At 36.7% G+C, this 24,745-nt stretch overlaps 1 protein-coding gene across 3 annotated transcripts in view; it reads left to right on the top strand.

The window, feature by feature from the left end:
* LOC127652631 (V-type proton ATPase 116 kDa subunit a 1-like) overlaps nt 1-24,177 on the top strand; it is a 31,733-nt gene extending 7,556 nt beyond the window's left edge. The window contains exons 3-22 of one of the 3 annotated variants that reach the window (XM_052138886.1): nt 2,567-2,645; nt 2,787-2,884; nt 3,057-3,185; nt 4,511-4,593; nt 5,604-5,730; nt 6,554-6,636; nt 6,774-6,867; nt 11,527-11,739; nt 14,174-14,324; nt 14,552-14,691; nt 16,178-16,338; nt 16,596-16,686; nt 16,806-16,924; nt 17,703-17,919; nt 18,015-18,122; nt 18,473-18,580; nt 21,476-21,493; nt 22,055-22,172; nt 22,277-22,448; nt 22,978-24,177. In XM_052138886.1, the coding sequence (XP_051994846.1) occupies nt 2,567-2,645; nt 2,787-2,884; nt 3,057-3,185; nt 4,511-4,593; nt 5,604-5,730; nt 6,554-6,636; nt 6,774-6,867; nt 11,527-11,739; nt 14,174-14,324; nt 14,552-14,691; nt 16,178-16,338; nt 16,596-16,686; nt 16,806-16,924; nt 17,703-17,919; nt 18,015-18,122; nt 18,473-18,580; nt 21,476-21,493; nt 22,055-22,172; nt 22,277-22,448; nt 22,978-23,071 (2,403 nt within the window). In that variant the 3' untranslated portion in view covers nt 23,072-24,177. Of the gene's footprint in view, nt 1-2,566; nt 2,646-2,786; nt 2,885-3,056; nt 3,186-3,414; nt 3,504-4,510; nt 4,594-5,603; nt 5,731-6,553; nt 6,637-6,773; nt 6,868-11,526; nt 11,740-14,173; nt 14,325-14,551; nt 14,692-16,177; nt 16,339-16,595; nt 16,687-16,805; nt 16,925-17,702; nt 17,920-18,014; nt 18,123-18,472; nt 18,581-21,475; nt 21,494-22,054; nt 22,173-22,276; nt 22,449-22,977 lie in introns of those variants that run through there. The other 2 variants (XM_052138887.1, XM_052138888.1) reach the window with 2 other exon arrangements.
* The last annotated feature ends 568 nt before the right edge of the window (nt 24,178-24,745 follow it).

Genomic DNA, 24,745 nt, shown 5'->3' with positions numbered 1-24,745 from the left:
CCATTTTGCCAACTAACGCGTGCAGAACTGTGATGATCATCAACTGATTTAGCATACTAATAGTTGATTGGACAGTTTCTCTCTGTAGAAAGTTGACCAATGTGAAACAAAGGTGGAGCGTGTCCATCTACAAAGCCTCACAGTTGCATTAGCAGAGGTTACAAATGCATGTCTATTTGGCGCTTTATTTTCTTTGACAAACTGTATGATCCAGATACCTTATTAAACTAGAGATGAAACTTTTTTTTTTTTTACCGAGAACCATTACACCCCTACTGTATATAGAGTATAAAATGTTGGTTCACCAGGTCTAAAGTGCAACTTACAGAGTACGTTTACATGGGCAGTTATAATCACACTACCGTGTGTTTTTGCTTTGTCAAGCTACAGTCTTCATTTCTCTGTCCAAGTATACATGACACTATGCACAGTCGAATAGGTGAAGAAAGGACATCAGCTGAGAAAGTGATGTAGATGTTTTCCGGTTGACCCTTTGTGTCATAGTAGCGCATCGAAGAAGTCAGCTACACAACAGCCACAACAACATGGAAGACTTGACAGCCACATGCATTTCTTACATTATTTATGCCTTGAATTTGTTGCAGTTTAGATGTACATAATCTGTTTATGCTGATGTTTGATAGAAGGCGACACTAGTTGCTCCTGGATTGTTCTAACAATATGAGCTCTGCATTGCTTCACTTTCATCCTTATAAACTCTGTGTTAAGCATAATAACAACATTTAAACTGAAGAGAGATGTTGTGAATAAAAAGACGATTAAGAAAATATTTGGTTTGTTGATATTTTCCTTGTGATAATTGGTAATTTTTGTCTGTGTACTTCAACATTTCTACATTCTTTGGCTGCATATTCAATAAAATCATGTTTTATGCTTCATTCTATGAATAAAATCCACATGAAATAAGTAAAGAAGCTGTTATAACCACTATGATAATTAAAAAGATATGTGCAGTAGACAATGTTTAATTTGTAATGTTTACATCCTACCTTACATTACTACCCTCTTTTATTGTATTGTATGATAGAATGTGTGAAAATTGTCCATGTAAGATCATTAAAAAATATTTATATTGTTTTATAAAAAATAAATGTTTGGTGATATATGTTTACATGTATGATATGTGTGTTACTATTGCAGACAGCTAGGAGAATTAGTCAATGGAGAAAAGAATAATAATTAGAGGCACATGCGTGAATGATTTACAGACTGCTGATCTGTCAAAATGTGAACAAAAATGTTTCCCTGCATTACAAATGAGATAAGTTAGCCTCCAAAGTGCACTTCAATGGGAGAAAAATCATGATAGCTATGCTGTAAGATCGCTTACAACAGAATTTCCAATAAAAATGAATGAATGCCCCCACACCTTTCAGCCCTATAAAATTCTCACAGTGGATGGTAAAGTTTTCGAAAGGCGTTGCCCTTCTGGCCATTTCCCCACCTCCCTAGACCTGGGAGGGAGACAAGTGGAGGGGAAAAGGGAGAGGAGAGAGAGAGAGGGAGAAAGAATGGAAGAAATCGAAAGTAACCGAAACACAAATTTGCTCACTGGTTCCCAGACACGCTGTCACTTGGTCCTCGACCACTCCTCCACCCTCTGGTGGATGACAGTCACTCATCCACAGGCGGACAGCACCAAGTCCTCCGACCCCTGGCGGATAGAACACCTCTCTGCGTTCTGGCGGCCTTCAGTGACCTCCTTTTTTCTTTTAAATAAATCCATTCAATAAATAAATATAGAATTTTTAAAGAGCATCTGTAAATGAGCTTATGTTAACAAGAGACTTGAATGGCTTTATCTCATCCATGCTATGGTTGATAACATCCGTTGAAAAAATACATAGTTTTTGATCCACAACTGACTGTAAAGTACAGAAAGGGTATTAAAAGAGACATTATTCAATGAAAAATGTATTGCGTGGATATCTGTTTTGGACACAGTTTGTCTTTGGAACATTTACCAGCCAGTTGCCAAATATACTGTATAAATTTTTAGTCACACAGTGTGAAATTTGGTTGCAAATGCGAGTGATTTCCTCTCATAGTAGAGGGCTGTGCATAGAGTAAAAAAAAAAAAGTATATCTAGATGTTTACCTACACCCTACTAATGAATTGGGAAGGGACTTTTTAACCATCTTTTTATGTTAAATACATAAAATAGAATGTTAAGAAATAAATCACCACTTTTTGAATTCTGGTGGAATGTTGGTCAATTTTAGTGGTATTTTATTACCACTAAAGTCCCCATTAGTCCCCATTATTTCTGACCTGGTGCTGCTCACCCATCCTTGAATCTAGTTGGTCACAGCCACCAACAATCCATTTCTGTTGGGGTTTATTTATAAAAAAAAATGTATAATGTATTTATTTAAAGTGGATTATAATTTTTTTTTACAGTGAAAATGACCTTTATTTTCACCATACAACTTTTCTTTCACACCTGAGTGCAAATGTATCTTCCCTTATCCCTAATTATTCACCAAAAATATATTAATCAGGATTTACAGGCCAATGTATTTTTCTCTCTTTCTTAAATTGCAGTTGAACCCAGATGTGAATGTTTTCCAGAGGAAGTTTGTAAATGAAGTCCGTCGCTGTGAGGAGATGGACCGCAAATTAAGTGAGTTATTTAGTCAGCATTGCTGATATAATGAATTAGAAGTCTCTGCAGACAGAGGTCACGGCATCACATGTTCTGATTAAGTCCAGTGAAAAGAAGTTCGGTCCAACTTTATTTCTGCTTTATCTTAATTTCTTTAAGGATTTGTTGAGAAGGAAATAAAAAAGGCCAACATACCTGTTGTAGACACAGGGGAGAACCCAGAGGTCCCTTTTCCACGAGACATGATTGACTTGGAGGTACAGAAACTGTTCAAACAAAGAGTTGTCTGTAAAATAAAAGTAGAAATACTCAGCTTGTATCTTGGGTTAAAATATGTTAACTTCATTTAACTCTAAAGTAGTTTTCAAATGGCTCTTTCAAACGTATTTGAGCGCAGCAAATTACATGTGATCTTTTGACCTTTTGTAGGCCACCTTTGAAAAGCTGGAGAATGAGCTGAAGGAGATCAACACCAACCAGGAAGCCCTGAAGAAGAACTTCCTGGAGCTGACGGAGCTCAAGCACATCCTCAGACGAACGCAGCAGTTCTTTGATGAGGTCTGCAATACTTAATCTCTTAAAATCATTTTAGCCATTAGAGTTTGCTATGGTGTTATTCAGACAATGGCATGTCATAATCTGGTTTTATGTGAATACAAATGAGCAACCAACAGCAATCAATGGTCAAACGAATGCACGAACAATAACACAAACAGCAGAACCAAAACGTGTTTTTCCCCATGTGTGTGATAATGTTCACCCTGTAAAAGACAGATGCATGTCTAACAGATTGAAAGGCCATTCTCTGAATTCCTGGTCACATCTAAGCCGCTGATGATGATGTCAAACGGCCCTTCCCAAGACCAGTTCTGCAAGGTGTTCGACTACCTATTCACATGTGACTTGTAAATGTAAAAAAAACAGCCTTTTGTGTCCGTGATCATTAGTTCCTACACGGGTGTTACTTGTTCCATCTTTCAGCCTGTTGGAAATCTTTGATCATATATTTCGGTGCTTCCTGAACACTGGTCTGAACTTTAACATGTTAACATTGTGATTTTTTACATGTTGTAAAAGATCATTTGAGCATAAGCAATTAAGTTGTTACCTGTCTTTTAATCATTCACTTAACACTTACACAAGCTTGGGCTCTCACAGAGACTGGTGGTGGAAGGGTGATGGGTGTTGTGAAGCTTGAAGATCTGGGCTAGTAACTCAAGGATTGCAGATTTAAACCCCAGAAGAAGTGAATTATGAGCTTCCACCATTGTGCCTTGAGTAAGGCACTTTACCCAACATAGGTTGTGCCTGTAATACATGCTTTATTTGATAAAAGTTTCAGCTAAGTAATTATTAACTAATCAGATTTGCTCTTGGAGACATCAGTCTGTTTATTAGTTATTATAATCAAAACATTTACTTGACTTAATCAAGGTCACAGAAAGTGCTCTAAATGTGCAATGTTACATTTAACAACATTAAGCACTTCCCTCTCACCAAAGAGGATGTTTGAGTAATTAGACCATTTTAAATTGCATAACAGCTTAAAGGGATTGTTAACCCAAAAATCTAAATTCTCAGATCATTTACTCACCCTCATGCCGTATGTGTATGACTTAATTTCTTTGTTTGTGTTCTGCAGAAGAAAGTCTTAGATGGCATGAGTAAATCATGAGAGAATTGTCATTTTTTGGGGTAATTAACCCTTTAAAAACCTCATTGGGATGCTAATTTGGTTTAGTTTGTTTTAAGAAAATTATTTCTTGGAACAATATCATTAACACTAGAAACCATAATGAACTTTGGCTAATTCTGCAAAGTATTTCCAATGGGGAGATAAATGAGAATACAATTTATTTTTATTTTCTTTCACTTTTTGTCAGATGGAAGATCCTGCACTTTTGAATGAGACTTCATCTTTAGTCGACCCAAATGAGATCGGACGTGGTGCTCCTCTCAGGCTTGGGTAGGTAGTGGATGCTCATTGTCTTATTGAACAATTTTATTTGCTTGAACATAGGGATGCTTAAAACATTTAGGTTACTATGATGTCTGGACACGTTCATCTGGAGCATTTTCAGTGCTGTTTCTACACTGTTTTACCTAAAAAAAAAACTGCTTCCCATAAAGACACCCATCTGCTTCCCATAAAAATAAAAAATAAATGTTTTTCTGTTACTGAAAGTAGACTTCTCAATTTGTGCACGATTAAATAAAGCATAAAAGTTAATAGGTTTGTTTTCATCTTAAATATTTTAGAAATTGGTATTTACCACAATTATGGATTGCACATTTTCTCTATGCTGTTTCAGGTGTAGTCTGCCAGGTTTGTCATTTGTGTATCTTCGCCATAGTTGTAGAAGAATCCAGAACAGGTCTCTTAAACATGCTATAAAAGGGTATTCAAGGATAGAAAATGCATGAAATGTTTAAATGGTAGTTATATGGTAATATCTGTATTTATAGAGCTGTAAAATTCACAGTATTCTGTGGAAGGGTTTGTTTATAGACTTATGCTAGAAAGATTGAAGTAATAAACTGGGACCTAACATATATTCTTATGTAACTGGTGCTAATGCCATGCGGGTTTGTCATTGATCTGGATCAATAGTATTCAATGCCTTTAATATCAAACATAAAACATACTCAGCATTTTTTTTCCCCTCTCAGAGCACTAAGTGAAAGGAAAGCACCATGAGAAGGAGAGTCAAAGGGAAAAAATATAGAGAAATATCAGTACATAAGTGTCATCAGTTTTGACACTGTTCACACTATGCCCTGATCGTAAGACAGTACATTTGCAGATTTGCACACAATGTTCTGTATCCACTACTTTTTGGATACAGTGAAGTAAGATTTTAAAGTGGTGCAGAATGTTTTTGGGAATGCCAACTTCAATATTCTCGGCATCAGTTTCATCCAAAAGTCTGCTGTTGACTTATAGACTATTTGACTTAACCTTGACACTGGTTGCAGGTTTGTTGCAGGTGTAATAGGCAGAGAGAAGATCCCCAGCTTCGAGAGAATGCTGTGGAGAGTTTGCCGTGGCAACGTCTTCCTGAGGCAGGCAGACATTGAGGACCCACTTGAGGATCCCACCACAGTAAGTCAAGTCAAGTCAAGTCAAGTGGTTTTTATTGTCGTTTCAACCATATACAGTTAGTACAGTACACAGCAAAACGAGACAACGTTCCTCCAGGACCATGGTGCTACATAAAAACAACAAAGGACCAACATAGGACCACATGAGACTACACAACGAAATAAAATACCTATATAAACTACCTATATATACCTATATAAAGTGCATGTGCAAACATGTGCAAAAAGTACAGGACAGTACAACAAATTACTGACAATGAACAGGACAATAGACAGTGCAGCGCCGACCAGTACTCAGTAGTGCAAAAAGATGACAGTTTCTAAAATGTAAACATAACATACTATGAGATAATGTTCTATGCACATAGCAGTTATTGAGGTAGCAGACAGTTATAAAGTGACAGTAATTAAAGTGCAACTCAGGACACGTGTGTGTGTCAAACCAGTCTCTTGAGTATTGAGAAGTCTGATGGCTTGGGGAAGAAGCTGTTACACAGTCTGGCCGTGAGGGCCCGAATGCTTCGGTACCTCTTGCCAGACGGGAGGAGGGTAAAGAGTTTGTGTGAGGGGTGTGTGGGGTCGTCCACAATGCTGGTTGCTTTGCGGATACAGTGTTTTTTGAAAATGTCTTTGATGGAGGGAAGAGAGACCCCAATGATCTTCTCAGCTGTCCTCACTATCTTCTGCAGGGCTTTGCGGTCCGAAGTCAGATGAAAGAGATACTATATTGCAGCTCATGTCACATCATTTTCATTTTGGGTTATTACTGTATATAGGTGGAATGCACATTTAAAATAAACTCTTGTGTTTTTTATTTTTTCCAGGGAGATCATGTGCACAAGTCAGTGTTCATCATTTTCTTCCAGGGAGACCAGCTGAAGAATAGAGTGAAAAAGATTTGTGAAGGGTATGATCATTTCATTGCCAATCAGGAGAGTGACATTAATTTAATGTCTGTGGTTACTAAATGTTTGCCTTCATAAAGCATTCATTCATTTTTATCAGGGACAGATTGGATATTTCTCCTTTTGACCTTTTTGTTAGGTTCCGGGCATCTTTGTACCCCTGTCCAGAGACCCCTCAAGAGAGAAAAGAAATGTCAGCCGGAGTGAACACTCGCATTGATGACCTCCAAATGGTAAGGAATGCATGCACATGCCTTCTCTCTCACACAGACTTAAAGGCTAAAAGTATACTTCAGTTTTCTGTGTGCTACTATGTCTCGAGCATGTAACGTAAATTTTGTCATTAGCACAGTCCACGCAGACTGTCCGCATGTAGCCCAATTTCACTAGACACCGCATATGCGACTGGTGTTGAAAAGTATCACAAAGCATTCGTAGCGTGCATGCATCGATCATGTCCATACAGGCAGTGTATACTTTGATAGGCTAGAGCACTCGTTCGACTGTCGTATTTCTCCCTCTAGTTGCAGTCGTGATGAATTGCCATTTTGCTCGCAATGGATTCTATTCATTAATGGAGAACTTAAACTAACCTCAGAATGACATTACTGTGTGTGATTTTTGTTGCGCAGATGTATACATTTAATGAAATTCATGTTTTCTGTTCACTCAGTATTTTTTAATAGTATAATTTATTTTGTGTAATGTTTTTATAGTTATTATTATGATAATAAACAGCAACAACAACAGTAATTCAGCAAATAGAAAGCAGAAATTCATAGATGTGATTTTAAATATGAAGATTTTGCATGTGCAAAATAAATGACATGTACGCATTTACTGTAATTACAAAAGCTTTTGGGCTCTATTTGCAATGTAAACAATAATTTCTGACTTCTACATCCATAATTGTCCAAAATACAGAAGTAGCAGGCATTTAGAATAAAGTTTAGGACAAAATCCAAAGATTTTTCAGTCATAATCTCAGGTTATGTCCTTTTTTATTCACTCTTCAACTAATAGACTATAAAGTGTAGAATGATTTGACTGATTTAGACCACTGGCTGCATCAACACAAAGTTCAGTCTGTCGAGGGAATCTCAACAGAACTATTAGGCGCTACTTCTGGGCATAATGGGCGACTGCTGAGTGGTGTTACAGCACTGGGTCTTAGGGAGAATCTCTCGCAGTGCCTTATTTGGGCAGGAAAACTCTGGGTGAGTGTGTCCTCGCACATTTACATAGTGACCATATCTGCTCACCCACACATGCTCAAACAGTTTGAAGCCTCACCACATGGCACTTATTTGCTGATCCTTTCTGTCTCATCTCACAACAAAACGCACATACATCACAACAAAACGTGTATACATCCGTATGCTCTCTGATTGTTAAAAAAAAGCTATTAGCGGTTCTGTTTGTCCTTGAGGTGTGATAGATAATGGTCACTATTTGTTTGTGTTTTGCGTCTGTCTTGTCAGTCAGTCAAAAATGGTTAATGTCGCTGTGCTTCTCTCCTAGCTAGAGAGAATGCTCATTTAGTATGCTTCAGTACTCAAAAATTCTACATGTCTTGTGTGTTTGGTGTGTATTTCTGGTGCTGTTTATGGAAGACAGAAGGGGTCTCTTAGACATGTCATTAAGGATTACATTAATCCCAGACAGGGTGAGTTTGTCTGCGTGTCAGTGTGGGCTAGTCTCCATATATTTTTCCAGTGTGGTTGAATGTAGATCGTCCATCGTGATGGCTGACCAACATCACGATGTCGAGCCACCATCGTGATGCCACGCCCCCTTTTGCGAGTCTTGCTAGTGTGACTCACTAATCCTAGTCTCTTCTATAGTTAACCTAAAAACTTTGCAGGGATTGCTCTGTAAATTAAATTGAGAATATAACTAATGCATATATGCTATTTTAAATACTGTAGTATATGCCAGAGACGTGACGTGTTAGTCTGTGAAAATACCGTGTCAGGCAGGCTACACAAATATTGATCTTGGCATTGTTAGCTTCTTGTCTTTTTTTTACATGTCTTACACTGTACATTTAGATTAAAATATTTTACGTTGTAGGCTACAAGAAAATAGCCTTTATTAATTAATTATTAGTAGTTGTAGCGTCTCAGAAAATATTGCTCATTGTCACATAGCTCTTGTATACACTGAAGCGGCAGTGATAAACCCAGACCAGCGAACGTCAAATAACTTCTGTCTGGTTAATACTTTTAAAGAAAAATTTCCTTGGCCATAAATCCATAATGTCAAATCAAATGAAAGAAACAAGGTGAATATGAATAACACACATTTATTAAAACATAGAAGAACAACAAATAAAGAACAAGAAAACGGGAACAACACTCAGACCGAAACTCGGCATGAACATTTCACTTATAATTAGCAGCACAATTAACTTCAGCACAGGCTACAAAATAAATTATGTTATTGAAATATTGTAAAGTGGTCATATGAACTACACAAATGAACGTTTAAAAAATAATATGCAAAATCGAATAGCTCCGCAACAAAATGCGTAAAGAAGTCTAATATCTTTCACCACAGACCATGTTTAAATTTCGTTGTTTCTGGCCAGAAATACCAACATATTCACTTTATCTGGTTTTAATAAGCTGCGGATTGGAGTAACTACACTACCTGCTGTGCTGAAGACCCGCTCTGATGGAGTACTGGTAGAACATATGCGCAGATATTTCCGTGCTAATCTTGCCATGAACGGAAACCTTTTGTCGTTCGTTTTCCACCAAGTCAGCGGGTCCTCTTCCCCATCAATGGCCATTTCCTGCAGGTACATGGTCATTTCTGCCTCGACCTTTTGCTCATCAGTGAGCGTGGCTCTGGCTGCTCTCTTCGCAAGAAGGCTGCCCAAAGACGACTTTTTTTTCTTAGGTGCAATATATTAAAAAGCCCGGATGAGTACTAATTAGTTGGGCTAGTAAAATAACGAAATTATAGTTTTTCAGTAGAAAAAAAATATCTATGTAAAGAGATATATTAAAATAAAGTGCTTAAAAGTGCACAACTCTTCTTAAGTGGAAGAAATATTTTTCCCCTTACGTGCAACCTATTGGAAAGCTGGATGAGTCAGTTGGGATAGTAAAATAACTGAAATTATAGTTTTTAAGTGGAAAATAGTATTTATGTAAAGAGATATATTAAAATAAAAAGAGCACAACTCTTCTTAAGTGAAAGCTAAAAAAAAAAAATGCTTCGTGTCGTGCAACCTACTGATAAAGCGCCAACGATGGGTTGGGTTAGTAAAATAACGAAATTATAATTTTTCATATAATTTTAGAAAATTATATGAAATTATATAACCCCCCCCCCCCACCCCACCCCACCGACGATATCATCGTCCATCGCGATGTTTTACTGTCAACATCGTCAACTGCCAATTTAGGGGACATCGCCCAACCCTAGTTGAATGTATGTTTTTTCAGTGTGGGTGAGTCTGTCTGATTTTAGAGTGGGCAGTTGTGAATGTCCCACCAGTGTGAGTGAGAATGTGCACTTGGACTTTAAGGTTGACACTGTAGCTGTCTGACATGCCAACGAGATACTGGCACACTTCCCTGGCCACTCCAGAATGATTGAGAAATCTTCCTTACCTAAAAAAAGACACAGATGCATGCACTGTTAACTCATTTTCATCGACTGAACACAAACCTCCCTGAATCAGACTGGATGCTTATCAAGCTCTCTGAACCATAATTTATCAGAAGCATTCTTTAGGGACCATACAGAGAGTGTTCTTGCATTTTAATGTAAGCAATAGAATAGAACAAAATACAGGTGTCTCAAGTTAAATTTTTTAAAGTTGAACTATATTTAACTTAACACTGTCTCCAAAATGCACCACTCATGGTTCGAGACGCTGAGGGAATAAAAGTGTTGGAACAGTCAAAGACGTCCAGCACAGGCAGGCAGATTCAGATCAGGAATCCACCTGTGCTCTTTCAGCTGTAATTATGCCTGTATACCTTCAGTGATCCTGTTTTTATATATATGTATATATATATATATATATATATATATATATATATATATATATATATATATATATATATATATATATATATATATATATAATGCTCTCATCATTTACTCACTCTCATGTCATCCCAGATGTTTATGACATTCTTTCTTCTGCAGAACACAAGAAAAGATTTTTAGAAGAATATCTCAGCTCTGTAGGTCCATACACAATGTAAGTGAATGGTGATCAGGCATTTGATGCTCCAAAAAGCAGATCAAGTCAGCAAAAATAAAATCCATCAGACTTTGTTAGTTTAATCAATGTCTTTTGAAGTGATCTAGTTGGTTTTGGGTTAGAACAGACCAAAATATAACTCTGTACATCTTGGTAGTAGTCAAGATCCTTGGGATCACGATCTTAAGCTTGATTACCCTTCCTATAGATCCATCTAGCCCTCTGTGCATGCGTCAAGCACTAGGAAGTGTATTCAAGCAATCATTATCATGCTTAGAGACTGCAATGGCAAGGTGTACAGTGAAAAAGGAATTATATTTTGGTCTGTTCTCACCTACACCTTTCATGTCACTTCAGAAGACATTGATTCTTATGGATTACTTTTATGCTTTCTTTTTCTGCTTTTTGGATCTTCAACATTCTGGCCAGCATTCACTTGCATTATATGGACCTACAGAGCTGATATATTCTTCTAAAAATCTTTGTTTGTGTTAAGCAGATTAAAGTAAGTCAACACATGGATGGCATGAGGGTGAGTAAATAATAAGAGCAATTTTAATTTTGGGTAAACTCTCCATTTAAGCTCTTTTCACTCTGCCTCCTTACCTTCTTAACTACCAGCACAAACTTCCTGTTTTGACGACGACGACTCTGTGCTGTTTTCCAGGTGCTAAATCAGACAGAAGATCACCGGCAGCGAGTGTTGCAGGCGGCTGCTAAGACTGTCCGTGTGTGGTTCATCAAAGTGAGGAAGATGAAAGCCATTTATCACACTCTGAACCTCTGCAACATTGATGTCACCCAGAAATGTCTGATCGCTGAAATCTGGTGCCCTGTGTCGGATCTGGACTCCATTCAGTTTGCACTCCGCCGAGGCACGGTGAGGACACTCATTCCAATCCAATCGAACAGCGAGTAAAGCTTCTCTGACCACTGCTTGCATCACTTTTCTTAAAGTGAAATACAAAAACAATAAATGACTGCCAAATAAAGCCTTCATCTGCCAAATAACTATGGACACTGCATCTAAATGCACCTCCACAGTCAATTCGGGATGGACTTAATTATTAATCTTACAGTTCAGTCAATATCCTCTAGTTTCAAACATTTCAAACCAAACATCTACTACATTTTCTCAATTAATACATTACTTGTATTACACATAGATAACTAATATTTGCATTATATTCATGCTGTATAGCCAGAGGGGAACAGGCTCCCCCAGCTGAACCTGGTTTCTCCCAGGGTTTTTTCTCTCCATTATCATCTTATGGAGTTTTGTGTTCCTTGGCACAGTCGCATTTGGCTTGCTCTTTGGGGACCTAAAGACAAATCATTTTAAGGCATGATTTTCAATTAAATTTTTCAATGAAACTGCTCAATGAGGACTAGGACATCACTGCATCATTTTCTCTAAAGCTGCTTTAAAATGATGTGTATTGTGAAAAGTGCTGTACAAATAAAAACGACACACATGCATACATTGGTTGTTGTATCTTTAACATTTTTGATCTTAAAGGGGAAGTATATCATTTCCTTGGAACTGGCAGCACCAAATGGAATTGCACAAATAATTACTTGTTTTCAGTTTCCCTTCCCAAAATATTCCTGCAATTGGTTGGACAGATAGTTCTTCCCACAACTTACGTCATTGGTTGAGCAATGTTGTGTTGTTGGGCTGGATTAATAGTGCCACAGTTTTTATACTTTTTGGGGAATCAACTTGCAAATGCCTTACTCACATTCGTCTCTGCTTAATAAGTTGTGATAGGAGAAAGTATTTCAAGATCAAAGAAATTGCACACATCACCTTTAAACCAGACATTCATCAGAGGCTGTTGTTACAGTGCCTCTCAGTGTATCCAGTAAATCCAACTGCAACTCAACTTCCCCTTGGCATTATTACATTACTCTGTAACGAGCATATCGCATATGAAGGGAACTGGTAAATTAATTGAATTCCATAGAGTAAAAACTGCCCATGTTTTTGAGTATGATATCTGATCTCAAATCTGCATCTTAGATGTTACAGTTGGCCTGTGCCATTGTGGTTTGCTGTAAAATTAAGACTATTTTTGGGCTGTATGTGTAATATGAGAGCTGTATTGGGGATAAACAGAATAATAATACAGGCGTAGTAAGACTGTGGTTGATTTGAAGATATTTTAAAGCTAAAATGTTGTGTATTTTGGGGAGATGTATTAGTGGGACACGGCTGCTGTGTTAGTCCATATTAGGATGTTATCATTGATTTGTTCTCCACATTTATTACCGCTACACATGTTGCCTTTTAGGATTGCCCGGTTTGTTCTTGTCATCACATATAATGCCTTACAGTTTGTGAACATGACTTTAGCTCCCGTTGTTCCATGACACACATGCAAACAAGAGACTGGGTGTTAGGATGGAATGCCCAAATGCATATACATTTAGTCATGAGGCTTCTCGGATCAAAGTTTGCATTTCCCTGTGGTCAAGAGCAGCTGAAACCCTACCCTCTTCTCAGAGTGCCGCAAATGCACTCTGTCCATCACTTCTGCTCTGCTGTGATGGATAAATGGATAAAAACACAAGGATTAGAAGTGCCCATCCACTCACTCACTTTTCAGTGTGCTCTAAATGGAAAAAAAAAAAAAAGACACTGCACGCCCTTCTGTAAGGAAAATTAGAGAAGATTGTGTGATTATGTTAACCTCGTAATAAGCACAGCTTAAGGGGATTAACTACAGTACTTGCACAAACCTTCTGGTCCTCTGTGTCTTTTTTTCTGGCTGTATATACAGTATATTTATACAGATGGAATCTTGCAGTGTTTTGAGGACTATTTGAAATCCTTGTAAATGCAAGCCAAATTTAAGGCAGTAAAAGTACATTTCTTTCTGTCCAAACAGTAACTCAGTGTGTTATAGTGTTAAGTCTTTGTAGGCAGTGTGTTGAAATGTGAAGGATTGTGCTTGCGTGCTAGTTCAAAGCCTATCCTTATGGTATTCTTCCTCGTGCCTTATTTAACTAGTAGCTATTAATAACAGCTGTCTTACACATTACCTCCACACACACTAAAGCACACTGTAGACTTCATTTCATGATATATACGGATTCAATATATACAAGTTGTAGCAAAGATCAAGCTTAATTTAAATTGAACTAAAAGAGAACCATTATATTGTAATACAAATAAATACTTGCATAAATGCAATGTAAAGTTGCATAAAAAAACAATAAGTCAGAACAGGCCTGCACTTCTGGTTACTAGAAAGCGGTAAAACTGGAATATGTTTATACATGCATGACAAATTCAGTTCTATTTCATGCAGGAGAGAAGTGGATCCACTGTTTCTTCCATCCTGAACAGAATGCAGACCAAGCAGACCCCACCCACCTACAACAAAACCAACAAATTCACCACTGGCTTTCAAAACATTGTTGATGCCTATGGCATTGGCAACTACCGGGAAATCAACCCAGGTAACCCAGAACTTTTTGCCTTTTATTAATGGAGCAAGTCTCCCTAGACCGCTGAGATGACTGATACGAGCTCTGCATTAGCACAATCTCTGAATGGGTGTCCAGAGCGCTTGTGTTGCATACATGTTTTCATGGGTGTCACAACATATTGTTTGCTCCATTTACATTACATTCAAAAACAAGAAAGAATGAACAAACAATTCCTCATTCTCGATGTTTATGCTCAGCTCCATACACCATCATCACCTTCCCCTTCCTGTTTGCGGTCATGTTTGGGGATCTGGGGCACGGTGCCCTCATGACCTGTGCTGCACTTTTTCTGGTACTGCGAGAGAGCCGATTAATTGCCCAGAAAAACGACAATGAGGTATCCATCCATCTATCCATCCATTCATTAATCATGAATTTATGTCTGTTCCCTTCATTTTAATCAAGTAAAATTGGTGCCATATCATTAAAAATAAAAGTATATACCCTCACTGAGCACTTTATTAGGAGCACCTGTACACCTACATATTCATGCGATTATCTAATCAGCCAATCGTGTGGCAGCAGTGCAGTGCATACAATTATGCAGATACAGGCCAGAAGCTTCAGTTAATGTTCACATCAACCATCAGAATGGATTAAAAATGTGATCTCAGTGACTTTGACCGTGGCATGATTTTTGATGCAGACTGGCTGATTTCCTGAGATTTTCACACACAAGAGTCTCTAGAATTTACTTTGAATGATGCCAAAAACTAAAATCCAGTGAGCGGCAGTTCTACGGACGGAAATGCCTTGTTCATGAGCAGACAGGCGCTTCAATCAGTGCCAAACAAATTAAGTCCCGACTGATGATACACAGAGTGTAATCAAAATGAGCTGTATTGTTCGTGCTGCACCCAGCGTGCGTTACACCCAAGAACTGACAGCAAAGCTCAATGCAAATGTGCTTGTAAGTGCTATTATTTGCTGAACGAGCATTCTAGCCTTGTGATAATATAGATGCTACATCATATTTAGTTCCAAGAAAAAAGGATGAATTAGTGAGTTGCAGGAACTGTGAACGATTTATTGAGAAAAAAACATTACTTGAAAAGAAGTTCGAAACGCTGTTTCAGAGGAATTTAAACGTTCAAAGGAATTTAAACATTTAGCAGACGACTTCTCTAGCAAAATAACTGGCTCACAGCAGCATGCCCTGCTAATGGAATTAAGTTTATTGACAATTGTAACATCTTTTGGAATTGCAAAAATTGTTTTAAACAGGATGGGATTCATCCAAATACCAATAGATCCAGATTACTTGCGTCATGACCTTGGGATGCCACACTTGTTTAAAAATGTGTGGTATTTTATCTTGTGTTGCATTCAATTCATTTTTATCTCTTATGTTTGATGCACATGTTTTTTTATTGAATGTGATGTTGCTTTTGATATTTGACTATATGATTTTTATGTAAAGCACTTTGAACTGCATTTTATGTCTGAAAAGTTATATATAAATAAAGATGATTATTATTATTATTGTATATGAGAGGTCAGTGAAGAATGGCTTTGAGCTTACAGAAAGGCTACGGTAACTCAGATAATCACTCAATTGTACATTTGTAAAATTGTAGTGAGCAGAATAGCATCTCAGAATGCACAACATGTCAAACCTCAAGGCGGATGGGTTACAAAAGCAGAAGACCATGTCAAACCATAGTGTTCCTAATAAAGTGTTCAGTGAGTGAATATAAAGTAAACTTATTTTCATCTATCAAATTTCCTGGAGCTTTTTGCTCTGGTTTAGGACACGATAAATTACTTGTCTCTGGACCGTCACAAGTTAAATTATATTTTTCTCTCTCTCTCTCTCTCTTTAGATGTTTACCATGGTGTTTGCAGGCCGTTACATTATTCTCCTGATGGGAGTATTTTCAGTGTATACTGGAATCATATATAACGACTGTTTCTCCAAATCTCTCAATGTTTTCAGCTCAGGCTGGAGTGTCAGACCCATGTTTGGAGATAGAGGCAACTGGACGTGAGTTGTTCATTCTGACCCATTTGTAATCCAAAAACATCTCATATTGCTCTGAGGGTTCTCTTTGCTTTAGTTTGTTTGATTGTTTGTATGCTTCATTATTAGCCACTTGTTTGAGTTTAAATAAGTACTCCATATTTCATATAAGATAATTGTCCGATCTCTGTGCATGATCATGTCAAGATAATGATATTATTATGTTGTTTGAAATATCTTAATTTTTATGTTTTTTTTTTTTTTTTCATTAATTTATTCAGGTTTAAGACTTTGGAAGATAACAAAATATTACAGTTGGATCCTGCTGTGCCGGGAGTGTTTGGTGGGCCCTATCCCATTGGCATTGACCCAGTAAGCACCTAATTCTGTGGCAAAGAATAATCTTCTAAGCAACTTCAATCCATTAAGAGAACATTTTAAAATATATGTGTGTGTATATATATATATATATATAAATATATCTCTCACAGATCTGGAATATTGCTACCAACAAGCTGACGTTTCTGAACTCTTTCAAGATGAAAATGTCAATAATTCTTGGAGTTATCCACATGCTGTTTGGAGTCAGTCTCAGTCTCTTCAATCACCTGTACGCACTTGTCCATTCACTTGTCTTACTTTCAATAGATTAAAATTAAAGAGTTAGTTCATCCGCCCTGTGCAATTTAAGATTTTATATAGATTCTGTTGGACACCCACTAGATTGTGTAGGCTTGGTCTTAAAGACTCAACCACCTGCTGGTGATGCCAATCAGAAGATTGGGACACAACCCAAGTTTTTTGGTGGTGTGGTAAGATCCAAGAATTTTGGTTGAATGTTCATTGTTTTTTGTGTGACGTATTGGGCACTCAAATTTCATTTTGCCCCAGACTCTGTATTTTAGGCGACAAGGCGGTCATTAATATAAGGGATAAATTAAATATAAATTGGGTCCTAGGCAGTGTTATGATCAGCAGACAGATCATTCTTAGGGGATGGATTCGGCTGGAGCGCCCAAGAGTGGTGCACAGAGATGGGTAGGGTAGCGGCAATCAAGGAGATTTCATGGAGAAGGCTAGGCCATTTAGATTCATTTAATAAAAAATGGGGATGCTATTTGGCATTTTTGGAGGGCCCTTAGGGAGGGGCAGTGGAGAGAGATGTACAATTTTAAATGTGTTGGATTTTATTATTTTTTGTATATATATTTTTCTATTCTTTTTTTCCTTTGGTATCCCATGAACGAAAGGCAGTCATATGGGTTTACAGCAACAAGTTTTTACATGATTTCCTCTTTTGGTGAACTATCCCTTTAACATTTTTTTCATGCCATCTGAATTAAAATTTCATGCCAGGTATTACAGTTTAATTTTGTCTTTGTGTAAAGGTACTTCAAGAAGCCTCTGAACATCTTCCTGGGTTTTATTCCTGAGATTGTTTTCATGAGCAGTCTGTTTGGCTACCTGGTGTTGCTCGTCTTCTATAAATGGATGGCATATGACGCTAAGACCTCAAAAGACGCACCCAGTCTTCTTATAGCCTTCATTAACATGTTCCTCTTCAACTACAATGATCCAACCAACAAGCCATTATACAGAGGACAGGTACCCGTAAAATGTGATGTTTTCAGAGTTATTTTTTTGCAAGTGTGAAGATGATGCTGACTTTTCTCTCTCTCCATCTCTTTCTGTCTGCGTAGATGGTAATTCAGTGTCTGTTAGTTGTTGTGGCTATCCTCTGTGTGCCATGTATGCTCATAGTAAAGACCCTAGTAATGCGCAGACAGTACCTCTGGAGAAAGCATCTGGTAAGGAGTTAAAAAAACTCACATGAACTCTTTACTCTAGTAAGATTCAAACTGTAGGGTGAACTGCCCAGTTGGGGCATGCAGGAAGATTAGCATTACAAATGTATGACTATATATTGTTTTTAAATATTTTTTGTCTAAAATCATGCAATGATTCTACCCAGAATGTAAAATATGTGGGATGTGGTACATGGTTTCTGATATTTAATATGTGTATGAATATCTACACAGAGGTATCAATCCCCCCCAAAAATTATTTCAACAAAATAAAAACAATATGCTTGATAATAATATTTTTTATCTAAATCAGTTGAAGTTTTACCTACATATGACCATGATCTCCCCTGTAGGGAACACAAAACTTTGGGGGAATACATGTGGGTAATGGCCCAACAGACGATGAAGCTGAGATCATTCAACATGACCAACTTGCCCAGAACTTTGAAGACGAGCCTGAGGTAAGGCAACATTCTTTAAAATGTCATAAAATCATGCATAGTCGCTGTGAAGCAATTTGTATTAATAACAATACACAGTATATATACATTATATACTCAAAATTGTAATAAATATTTTATATATATACCGTATGTGTGCATGTGTATATATATATATATATATATATATATAAAATATAACACCGTTTTGATTTATTTTGGAATTTGTTTAGTCACAACATAATTCCCATAGTTCCATGTATGTATCTCCATAGATTTGATGACTTTACTATTATTCTAAAATGTGAAAAAAACAAAACAAAAAAAAAAACAATTGTAATAAAGAACAAGTGTTTCAAAACTTTTGACCGGTAGTGTGTTTGTGTTACAATTACATTTTTGAGTATATAATGTATATATGCTCTATATTGTTTATATATATTTATATACATTTATATATATAAATGCAATTTTGAGTGCTTCCGTGTAGCATTAGTTTATGTAGCCCAAATATAGTTTGCCAAGAGCATACTAAATGCTTATTTAAATATAATAATTTTATAATAATAATTGTTTTTATATAGCACTTTTTAGCAATTAAGCACAAAGTGCTTCACAAAACTTAAAATAAAAAAGAACACACAGTAAAACACAGCACATTTCTATAGTAATAAAAGCCAGTCTATACAAATGTTTTTTAAACGAGACTTAAAAACAGACACTGATTCAGCAGATCTAAAATCCCAGAGCAGGCTGTTCCATTATTGTGTGTCCTTCGCTACAAACTCTTTTTGTATCTGGAACTTGGAACAGCCAATAATTCACAAAGAGGATCTAAGAGGTCTAACTGTTTCATATGGTCTTAAAATGTTGCTAAATAAGGTGCCGCCAACCCATGTAATGCCTTATACAGTGAGAAGGCTGTGAAACATGTCTTTATTGTTTATCTTTCATTCAAAATTCATTCAAGTAAACTAATTGAAAGATTAGTTCAATAATATTTTTTTTCCTCCAAAACATATTTGCCACAATTATTGGCACCCCTAGAAATTGTTATGAGTAAAATACGTTTGAAGGATATTCCCATTCTTCATATTTTTTAGTACACCTGGTTGACTAGGAGCATTAAATTGTTCAGCCATGACTTCCTGTTTCACAGGGGTATAAATATGAGGTAACACACAAGCCAAATTCCCTGGGCTATAAGAAAATACAGTGCATTCAGACCCCATCATTGTTGTCACATTTTGTTTTGGTTCTGCCTTATGCTAAAATAATTTAAATTATTATTATTATTATTTTTTTCACATCAATCTACACTCCATACCCCATTATGACAAAGCAAAAAACAGATTTTTGATAATTTTGCAAATGTATTAAAAAGAAAAACCTGAAATATCACATTTGAATCTGTCATTACAATCCATGTGATACATTTGTTACTCCTGATGACTATTGATATTTATTATGGCAGTAGTTAAAATGGATATCATAATAGTATATGCAAAGCATGTTACCACCCACCTTGTTACCAAAAATTGCATGTGAAAATAGCCACAGTTGGCAGTGGGGTCGGCAGCCTGCAGTGGGCATTCCATTCTCTGACTCATTGGGTCTGTGATCTGCATACCAGTGCTGACCTAAACTGAGTTAGCCCCCTTTTACAGCACTATCTATAACAGCCACTGCATCCCAGGGCAACCAGCCTCAAAACACTAAACAAACACCCACCAAGCTAATTGGGAGGCTCCTGTCTGGAAATAAAATTGATGAATAATAATTTATTTATAAAATTACCTGCAATATTTTGAGATGCCATTGTTGCTGTGATCATTTCAGTGCATTAGTGCCAAAGTATCCTCCTCTATCTGCTCCAAACATTCCTGCCAGTAAAACGCAGGCAGACAAAGACCATTTACTGGAGAAAAGTCTAAAATACAGTTGGCCTCAAAAAGTATTTGATTATATAAGCTGTAATTATAAGAAGTAATTGTATGTTCTAATAGATGGAGTTTCAAGCCAAGTGGCATCTACAAACAAATGAAGGCAGGCAATTTCTCAGAATTAACATCACTTTTATTTACCATATTTACAATTACTTTTAAGTTGATCTACTGTCCTAGGGTCATTTTAAGTAGATGGATGAAGTTAGTTCCCCTCAAGTTTACACAGGTGTACATGTTCCACAAAGTTTGACAACCAGAAAGGTGTTCTAATACTTTCAAATTTACTGTTTATATATTGTTTGTAGTGCTGTCATTCGATTACAATTTTATAATCGCATAATTTATTGTAGTTACAGTAATTGCAGATTTTGAAAGTGTGGACATTTTACAATATATATACTATTTTTGCTGTCAAAATGCACTTATTTCCATCTTAGGAAAGAAAACAAAACGATTTGTAACAATATAATGCTTTATTAACATTTTCTGAAAAAAAAAAAAAAAGCCTTCCACATTATAAAGAAAAATGCACTAATATAGCACTAAATCAAGTAACATTAAACGTTGCCCAAATTCAAATTGATAGGTTAACTATTTGAAAGAACTAGTCTCCCCATTGGTTGCATATTCATTGCAATAGGCATTAAATATCTTAAACTTTCATCCTCCATAATATTAATCTGTCGGTAGACTGCTATAAGCATTACTACTACAATTGTGAAACCAAGTTTTCGCATCAGGGCATTAACGCCAGCGTCAAGCGCCGCTTTGAACTCCACATGAAAAGCGCTTGCTGACAAAAACATCAGATACATTTTGAGGGCACTGTATTTTTCTGTAATTGTCCCAAAAAATATGTTCTGTACACTTGTTTTTTCCTCACGCTCCTTTTAGATTCTAATTCTGCCATTAACCCTATTTTAACCCTATATGTATGTCTATCTGTACGTGTGTCCGATTACCTTTCAAGCAATCCGAGGAGGAAGTGGTAAGAGTAGATCGCCTTCTTGCTCTCTTTGTTTATGTGTGTTTGTAATAGTTTAATTGTATTATTATTGGTGTGAGTATGCACGTGCCATAACCCATACAAAGCTTTTTGCTCTACTAGTGTGTGTGTGTGTTTGTGTGTGTGTGTGCGTGCGCGTTTGTGCGTGCGCGTTTGTGCGTGCGCGTTTGTGTGTGCTCGTTTGTGTGTGTGTGTGTGTGTGTGTGTGTGTGTGTGTTCCTGCAGGCTTCAGTGTCCTGTTGTGGATGATCGGTGATGGTTCTCTTCTCTAGATTCTAGATAATATTCCTTCTTCTAGACCTTTAATTCCCTTTGTTTTAGCCACCATCATTAAATTGGGACAATCCAGTAAGCCATGATGTAGATTGATTCTGATATATCACACCTAATGATGTGTTCTGATGGGCTGTGATTCTGTTCTTAGGCCTGTGAGATTCAGGGCCAGTAATCCTGCTGTGATTGAGCTGGGAGTGGGATTAAACCTGCCATCTGTTCTTTATTTTCATTAGACTGAACTGATCGTCTTGCTCTTTCTCTCTCTAGTTTAATTTTGCAGATGTAGCCGTACATCAAGCCATTCACACTATAGAATACTGCTTAGGCTGCATCTCAAACACAGCATCTTATCTACGGCTATGGGCGCTGAGCCTGGCACATGCCCGTAAGCAATACACACACATTTAATGTAATCATTCCAATAAATTGCATATACTGTAGGTATTCTTTACAAGACTTCAAATAATTTTTCCTGCTTTTTTCTTACAGAGCTCTCTGAAGTCTTATGGTCAATGGTAATGCACATTGGCCTGGCCTCTAGGAATTTTAGTGGATTCCTTGGCCTGTCAATCATCTTTGCCGTCTTTGCTACATTGACAGTATTTATTCTATTGATCATGGAAGGACTGTCTGCCTTCCTTCATGCTCTTAGATTGCACTGGTAAATGCATATTCTCACAAATACTCATGTACTCAGCTTACCTTTTTAAATTGCCCCTTTTGTTAACACTGTGTTGTAGGTATGCAGTTGAGCCATATAGAAGAGACTAATGACTCTCTGTCTCCCTCCATCAATGAACATAGAAAGTGTCACAGGCCTTATACAGTATGTGTGTGGAATCTTTCCCAACTTAACTCCACAGAACACTCTGCAGACTTCCATAGAATTGGAACAACTATAATTTACAAAGTCCTGCATATCCCCCACACCTGGGTTTTCATTTATTAAATATTTATTACTTTCATCTACCAATAAGCATGTAGTTCTCTTAGCTCCATGCAACGCATTTTATGCAGGAATCGACTCCCCTGCAACAAAGTCTGCAGATTCCTCCAGGCCTTGCCTATAGGGTTTAAGATCTTACTGCCAATGAATAGAAGCAAAAAAAATTCATTCATATTCAAAACAGGGCTTGCAATCAATAATTCACTTTTATCCACTGACCTTGATTCCCACTTCATTTCTGTAGGGTGGAGTTCCAGAATAAATTCTACACTGGACAGGGCTTCAAGTTCATGCCTTTCACTTTCGACAGCATTCTGGAGGGCAAGTGTGAAGACTAAACCACACCCACTTTCTCTTAACTGCTACGCATTCAGACTACAGGAGCCAATCAGATTAAATGTCAGATTTTATGATCTGTGCGAATACTGTGCTAAAAACCTACCTTGACTTTGTAAGACTCTAGATTTCTCAGGTGTTCTACATCAGGACTTAAATTGAATAATTTTACAAATAAACTAGATGTGTATGGTTGAAGCTGAGCTAAAACAAAAAAAAAACTTCTGAGCTAAAATTGCATAGCATATTCAAAAAAATTCACTACTTTCAAATTCAAGATATGTTTTCATACATAATAATAGAAGCTCAAGTGATGTTACCATGCAGCACACAGGAGTGCAAGCAGCATTATATTTTTGTTTTTGCTATAAATTATGAAGTTGATGCAGATCACATGGATGCCTCCTCAATTTGTACAAACCCTTAAATTAAGGCTTGGCAAAATATCAACATTTATCACCATTTCTTACCCATCATAGCATTGGTGGAAATGTTTTCTGTTTCTGAAAACGTTATTAGAGTTTTGTTTTTTATATATCTTTTATCCTTTATGTTGTAGCTGAACCCTTCTGTAAAACAGTTCTCATACAAAGGGACTTCATTTCAAATGATGCAAAGCAAGCTTCAGAAAATTTGACGTAGGTTATAAGCTTTCTCATCAAGAATATCTGAATAATAAATACCACAGATAATCCTACAGATTAGCCTGATTTAGCACAGATATGTAATTTTGTTTCATTCCTTCAAATGCATAATATAAGAATAGCTGAGTTTTAGTTGGACTTGAACTGTATTTCTGTTTAATTTTTGTACATTTGCTATTGTGTTTGTATAATGCAAAGCAAATCTACATCTGAATGCTAATGTTCATAAAAATCTGTTCATTGCAGTGCCCAGTTCCTTGTTTATTTGTTTGATTTACATCATGCCCATACATTGGCTCTGGAAAAAATGTGTTTGTTCATTAGTTATCAGTGGCAGTCCATTTAGTCTTTGAGAAATGACCTATAACATGTGAAGGCAGCCAGTAAATCTAAGTGATTATGTCTGTTTTGTTTGGCAATAAAAGAAAGGAACTGATCTGAACACTTGTTTTTTTCCCCCCCCTTTTTTACATATGTGAGAAAAGGTCTGTGAATCATGACTTATATGATTTTATGTTAAGATTTTTTATAGAATACTGTTATTATATTTATAAAATATATTAATGATAATCATATTTATCTGTTGCAATATAAATATATTAAATATGAATGATAAATATCAAAGGATTGATATAAAAGATATTGTTTTAGTGCCATAGTTTTCAGGATATTGCTTGAATTAACATGGGTTTTGTTATTCCAAAATGACAGAATATGCACTCTGAAGTGACATTTTCACATTAAATTTTTTCCCCTGTTCCATATGCTCTATAAAATAATATGTAAAGTGTGAATATGATAGAAGCATCCTGTTCTCATAGAATGGCGTTAATATACCAATATTTTTGCACACAAAACAAATTGTGGTTCATTGAACGTATCCTGGTGAAATAAACAATAGACCAGGGGTCGGCATCCTATGGCACAAGTGCCAGCATTGGCACGCGGAGGGGTAATCACTGGCACACCAGCAACGGTGAGAGAGGAGTAGACTATTTTATATAAATAAATTCCTCACCAGCATTACAATCT

The sequence above is a fragment of the Xyrauchen texanus genome, chromosome 12, assembly GCF_025860055.1.
Source record: "Xyrauchen texanus isolate HMW12.3.18 chromosome 12, RBS_HiC_50CHRs, whole genome shotgun sequence".
In the NCBI taxonomy this organism is placed as follows: domain Eukaryota; kingdom Metazoa; phylum Chordata; class Actinopteri; order Cypriniformes; family Catostomidae; genus Xyrauchen; species Xyrauchen texanus.
Note: the sequence above shows the minus strand (reverse complement) of the source record. Positions and strands in the feature narration are given on the sequence as shown.